Source organism: Octodon degus, unplaced genomic scaffold, assembly GCF_000260255.1.
Source record: "Octodon degus isolate 3935 unplaced genomic scaffold, OctDeg1.0 scaffold00043, whole genome shotgun sequence".
Lineage (NCBI taxonomy): Eukaryota > Metazoa > Chordata > Mammalia > Rodentia > Octodontidae > Octodon > Octodon degus.
Genome location: NW_004524619.1, coordinates 10,166,722 through 10,173,366, shown reverse-complemented (window position 1 = coordinate 10,173,366; position 6,645 = coordinate 10,166,722). Strand labels below are relative to the sequence as shown.

Genomic DNA, 6,645 nt, shown 5'->3' with positions numbered 1-6,645 from the left:
CATTGCTGACTATGATGTGTATGTACATGACTACACTGCTCTGGGTAAGAGCTACGACAATCAGACGCTCATCATGTGAGCACATTTCCTAAGAAGAGTCATCCAACAACCAGGTACCTCTGTAGCCTGCACATTCCACTATAGAGAATGTGTAAAAACAAAGATATACAATGAGAATTATAGCAAAAAAAAAAGCAAGCACAGATAACTGCTCTAAACTGTGCAACTGCTAGAGTGAGAATTGCTTTTGCTGGCAATTCTCATTCTTATTTTATTAATTTTAAATCTAGCTCTACTATGTTCCACAAAAACATACACAGTTCTGGCCTAGAACATGAGAAAGAATTCACATAAAACATTACTAAGACTCTTAATTTGTCTTCCTACATGCTATTAAAAACCATACTGTTCTGTAGTATAAGATGCTTGGGTAAATATCTAATCTTAGGTTTCACTTTTTAAAATAGCCTGGTACTTTACTCCTATTTTACTGGACTCATGAATATGAAGTAGAACTAGAAATGATGAGACAGAAATGAAGTCAAAATGGCTAAGCTGAAAAGTACCTCCTCTGACTTTGTTTTTTCTGAATTATGTAAGATTTCAATCTAAGTTTAAAATAGGCTTGTCAGTTTCCTCTGATTCTGTAAGCAGCTAACTGAAATCCAAGGAAAAGAATACATATACAGTTAATTCCCACCCACCTCCCAAACTTTTTTCCCCTTCATAATAGTATCAAACAATCAAAGATAAGTTTGATATGAGTGTGACCACAGAATGCCTAAAAGGACTTTTTGATTCTTTTGTTTTGTTTTGTTTTGTTTCAGAACCGAGGATTGAACGCAGGCCCTTGTGCTTGCCAGGCAAGCAAAATATTCTACTGAGCCACCTCCCCAGCCTCTTTTGGACTTTTTGATTCTTGACGATGTGACTGAGTATAGAGTCCCTAAGGGTTCCAGCAGTGTCAGTGTGAAGGAAAGCTAGACACAGCAGCCAGAGAAGGGGTAGCAGGGTCAGCCTCCTGACGCTTCCAGCCTTCCCCACAGGCATGACATTACACACATAAAACACATAGTGATGGGAACAAGAAGAAAAACCAGAGAAACTGACTACATAAAAGCTCTTACCTGGGCCAAAGAGAAGATATACAGTCCCAAGTGAGGCAACCACAGCACAAGCAAAGCTATGAGAATACTCCTGAAGATCACTGACAGGCTCTCAGCTGTCACCTGCAAACACATGGTAGAGGGGCACTTCACAAACATCATTAAAAAGATGCAAAGAATAACGAACAGAAAATCCAGGGTAAAGGCACACTTTATAGATATTATCAAAAAGTAAACATGCAAAGAAATGATGAACAGAAAATCCAGGGTGGTAGTTACCCTGGTGGAGGGGGCAGAGTATGGTTGGACATAAGCCCTGGTAATGTTTTACTTCTCAGGTTGAATGATGGTTTCATGCATCTTCAGCATGTTTTGTTCGTAGGTTTACATATAATTACAATTTTATTATACATAATTTTAGACACATTAAACTTTGAATTTTCAAAGATGAAAAGTTTATTCATATTCAACTAAATAGAATCACTACCAAAATCTGAAATGGTTTATAGTACTCCTAAATTTTTTGTAATTCTGATTTGAGCTAATAATCTAATAACTTCCTTATTAGCAAATCTGATTTCAATTTATAGTCTAGCAATGATAAACTTTAGCGGCAAAAACCATCTGATAATTTCAAGTAAGTCAACTGAAGTGATCATGTTAGCTTTTTCAGGTTTTTTAAGATCTAAGTCTAAAAAAAATCATTCTCATATTAAAAAAAAAAAATTAACTTTATTCTTTATATTCCCACTCACAGCAAAAGGTACACTGACCTTGAGCCTGACGAACATATGTGCCTGTGCCAGCACCCACAAGGGCTCCCCGAGCAGCTCCACCACTGCTGAGAGGCCAAACAACACCACTCCAGCTCCATAGTGGGGCACCACATCAGGATCAGGCACTTCAAGCAGCTGCAACCAGATCCAGCCCAGGAATAAGGACCAAAACACACCTAATGGGACTCTACGAGGGCAGAAAAAATGTGTTTTATTTTAAAATATTAAATCTTAAAATAAAGATAAACATACAATGAAAGAGTAACAGTGATTAAGAGTCAAAATAAAAACAACTACCACAATAATTTGCTATTTGTAGGTAGTGGAGGCACTCCCCTCAGGCATGACACCACGATTCAGATCTTACTGACATCTCACAATGATGCTCTGTCATTACCCACATTTGGAAGATGAGGAAACCAGGGCTGACAGGGCAGGGTAATTTGGTAGTTAAGAGCAGAAGTAAGATTCAATCCTGATCCGACTCCAAAGTCGACATTCTTATCCCCTGGGTCATACTAACTTGGTAAGCAAAATTCCCAGAAGGAAAATGCCTGTTATCTGTACTTAGACTGACTGACACTATCCAGGAGGTTCTTGTACCCCAAATAACCAACAGTCACTGCACAACGTCCTTTCACATGTGTACCACAGAGCACTTAAATGTGACTGGGTAATTGACAGCCACTCCTATAATAAAGTAAACACCTACCAGCCCTTTGACAGTCATTTCTGTTGAGGCAATAAGGAATTACGCAAGGGCAGCATCAGAAAAAAAAAAAAAAAAAAACAGCCGCCAACCTGTGCAGGGATCTACGTGCAGAAAAGTCATTATAATTTTTAGTTGATATACTTGATTTTCAAGAATATTCCAAAAGACTCAGAACCAAAATCACATGACAAAAATGAAGAAAGACATAATGAATCCTTTAAAAGGCTTTTAGAAAATACTGTTTGTTAAAAACTCAAAAAAAAACAAAAAAAAACAAAAAAAAAACCAAAAAACCCTCAAAAGATTAGGATTTAAAAAAAATGGTACAGGCCAAATGGGGCCCAGACTGGTGATCAAGAATAGCAGAAATAGCTCCAAAGAGGACACCTAGGCTAGAAACCTGGCCCAGGAACCCCACATACACCTCCTCCCAGCTCCTGGACATCCACAGAGAACATGAACCAAGACTCTCCATCCACAGTCTCCCCCTCTTATCACAAGGCTAACCCCAGAAACGCACTGCAGCACTCAACCTAGAGACTCTAGGCAGCTTCAGGCAGGCGCTGCTCTTTCACTTGGAACACTCAGTACACTTGCTTTCCTGAATGCATCACCTGCTAAGCCACAACTCACGTTAGCCACAGGAGGTTGAGGGTCTGGCTCCAGTCCCGCTGGGCACCCCCACTCAGACAAGCTCTGCGGAAGGCCTCTCTGGCCAGAAAGACAGTGGTCGAGTAAAGCAGCGTTAGTCTGTAAAGGAAAAGCAGAAATCAGTAAGGCTTCCAGTTCTTCATAGAGAGAACTTTTAGGGGTTTTCCAGAAATAGAGAGGACAGAAAGCCTTGATCACTCACCCCTGATAGTAAAGGGTAGGGCACTGTACCCCCACAGGACTTTTCACCCATCCAATCCATGTGAACAACAGAGTTAGGAGCCAAACAAGGCACAGGTGAATGTGTGCATCCACAGAGTAACATCTGAGATAGAAACTGCTACAGTGGCCCCAAGAGCCTGTAGGCACAGATACGGGCAGGCACGTAGCAGCCCTGACTAGAAGAAGAAAAGGACAAGCCACATAGCAAGGAAACTTCTAGATCACAATGAAACTAGACAGAAGTGACTTGAAAGTCCCTGTGAGAGGCTGAGACATTACTGTTTTGGAGTCACTGGCCCGAAGAATCTCAGAGCAGGCATTTAAGCAGGCAACCATTAAAAGGTTGCTGCATGGGCCATGGAGACAGCTCAGCGGTCTAAGTGCCTGCCTAAGCAAGCACAAGGACCTGGGTTAAATCCCTGGTACCACATGCTGGGTACCTTGAAGATATGTGCCACCAGGGTAAGATTTCCTGAACCTTAACAAAGAAAAATTGAAGTTTCCCTGCTTCAAAAGGCAGTGGCCCAGATTAAGTCAGAGTGGAAGCAGGATTAAGGTTCCTGGGGTTGTCCATGGGTCCTGCAGTGTCCTACAGTGCCTCAGTATAGCAATACAAATGAGGAGAGAGACCTATGCCTTAACCAGATGGGCAGGCCATGCAAGAGCTGCCAATGTAGGCGCCTGCCAATCTAGGGCTGCATGGGAAGAAAAATCAAGGCATGTAAGAGTATTTGGCTTTCTTCCTTTCTGCTTTTAAAATGACTCCTCAAAACATGGTCTTTGCTTCAAAATCACCTGAGGAGCTTGTGAAAATGCAGATTCTCGAGTCCTTCCTCAGTTCTACCTAGTGTAAACCTCCAGACATTCCCTTGCCAATCAAAGTTTGTAAACTGCCTCTAAGCTCAAGACCACGTGCTTCATAAATAGCAGATATGAAATGCTGTCTGGAACATACTGTTTTTGTTTATCAGCACGAATAAGCAACTCAGAGTCTAAGCTATTCTGAGCATTCACATCATTTTATATACTTTTGTTTCATTTGTGAATCCAAAACATATGTGGGTGTCCTGTAACAGAAAAGAGGTGAGTAGAAAAAAACAAGCCAAGTCTATAAGACAAAGCAAGCTCAGCTATCTAAGTCTCCAAAGAACTAATAACAAGGACTCAAGCTCAGATCCCAGTTACCGTGTCTCAGTTACAAAGTCATTGAGGGAAAGAAGGTGGCAGCTCCAGTTCTGCAATTATGAAACACATCCTCCCAAACTACACAACTCCCACTTCTTTTGCTGTCAGCAGGACAAGAACACAGGATTATACCTGAGATGAGGTTTGCAGTGAATTACTCCCACTCTTCTCCTGGGTTCTGAGAGCAAGAAAATTGAAACAGCTGGCAAAGAAATGTGCATTTGGAGGTTGTTAATGGAAAACACTCCATGGGTCCATTAAAAGCAACTTGCCTGCTCATCCCCCACCCCTGCGGCCCACTGCATCCCTCACTCCTCCTTAGTCCACTGCTTAAACACTCTGTTTCTGGTAAAGGTCCATGCTTCTAAAAGTTAAGGGTAACTCACAAGTACAGTTTGAAAAAAATCTAACTAGGGATGTGAACAGCAGACAGGGCCGGAGCGCAACCCCCACATACCTTACATTCACTACGCCAACAATTTCCTTCGATAGGAAGCGAAGAATAAATGCATTTAAGACAAAGGTGATCAATCGAAACAACACCTGAAGTAAAAGAACAAAAACATAGATTAAGTCACATTAAGGATGTTTATTTGTTGAAATGAGGACACTATTTCTGCTCTTCCCGATGTGCTGTAATGACACAATGCAGCCCTGCCGCGGAGAATCGCCTCCAAGACGTTCAAACTCTCTGCTTTTCTTATGAAATTTCATTCCGTGGAGTTTTTCAACATCCTTTCCAGTGGTCAAGGAACCTGGGAAGACGTGTGGAAATCCCCCTAACTTACTGATGAAAAGAAAGAGGCCTTCGGAATCAATGAGTTTCTTCAGGTTCAAAGCCACGCACTCCAGGAGGCAGAAAGAGGATTGTACTCAGCCCACACCCAATTCCCCAGTAAAAACTGTTTAGAAACACATACTAAGCAAATGATCACCTACAGGGAACAGGACACTTAGTACAATTCTTTCTTGTGTGCCTGGTAATATCTAGGGATTCCAATACTGACACTTAGTCTCTTTGAAATTTGCTTTTCTCAATTAGAAATCAAAAAAACACTGCCTTTCTTAACTCAATACTTGCCCCTCCCCACAGAGGACTTGACACAGCTTTCACACAACTCATAACAATGAAATTATACACAATGAAGCTAAAGAGAGAGCCTAGCTATTGTCATTTGACAGAGAAAGGTCTAGAGACTTCCAAACTCGTCCATTCAAGAAAACCACCTGAACAAAAATTGTTTTCACGAAACACAGGACAAGGCTGCCAAAAGGACATGCTGGGAAGATGGAAGCCTCGTTCCCTCTCAGTCTAGCAGTGAGTGACATCTTTTCTGTGTTGAGCACTCTCAGGGTTATCAGTGAACAGCTGCAGTCTCAATCAAAATAGGCCAAGGGATGATTACTGTCTAAAAATCTTCAGACCAGCAACATGCTCCCTGAAGTCCAGCACATCTCCAGTATCACGATACTGCCATTTTAACTTTATGGAGTCAGACATCACCCCTACACACATCTTTGCAGGGTCTTTGAACTAAGTTACATCTGCAGTTTTGTTTTGTTTTGTTTTTTTCAGCTCTTTTTTAAAGACAGGGCTTGATAAATTGGCCAAGCTTGGCTCAAACTTGTGATCCTCCTGCCTGAGCCTCCCCAAATGTTGTGACTGTAGGTATGCCCCACCATACCCAGCTCAACACAAGCTCACTGATTGGTTTGGCGCAGTTCTGGGAGTAGATAATGGGAAGGCCCTCCCTGGGGGTGAGTGCTGCTTATGCTAAGGATGGGTAGCCCAGACAAAATACAAGGGACAGAAGCTGGGCGTGGTGGTGTACCCCTGTAATCCCACCACTTGGGAGGCTGAGGGAGGATTGTGGCAAGTTCAAGATCAGCCTGGCCCATATGAGAACTTGTACTGTAACGTCATGTACCTCAGTAGTGTCCCAAATTTTCTGATCAAGAAGATTATGGGGCCAAAGAGGAAAGTGATCGATGA

The 6,645-nt window shown here is 42.0% G+C and overlaps 1 protein-coding gene across 5 annotated transcripts in view; it reads right to left on the bottom strand.

Moving 5' to 3' along the window:
- The window catches only part of Rft1 (RFT1 homolog), a 52,778-nt gene that overhangs the window by 41,212 nt on the left and 4,921 nt on the right, over nt 1-6,645 (bottom strand). For 4 of the 5 annotated variants that reach the window (XM_004631641.2, XM_023715670.1, XM_023715671.1 and 1 more), the window contains exons 2-5: nt 5,110-5,195; nt 3,228-3,344; nt 1,880-2,069; nt 1,128-1,229 (exon numbers count right to left, since the gene is read on the bottom strand). In XM_004631641.2, coding sequence (XP_004631698.1) covers nt 1,128-1,229; nt 1,880-2,069; nt 3,228-3,344; nt 5,110-5,195 — 495 coding nt within the window. The remainder of the gene's footprint in view (nt 1-1,127; nt 1,230-1,879; nt 2,070-3,227; nt 3,345-5,109; nt 5,196-6,645) is intronic. The other variant, XM_023715672.1, reaches the window with a different exon arrangement.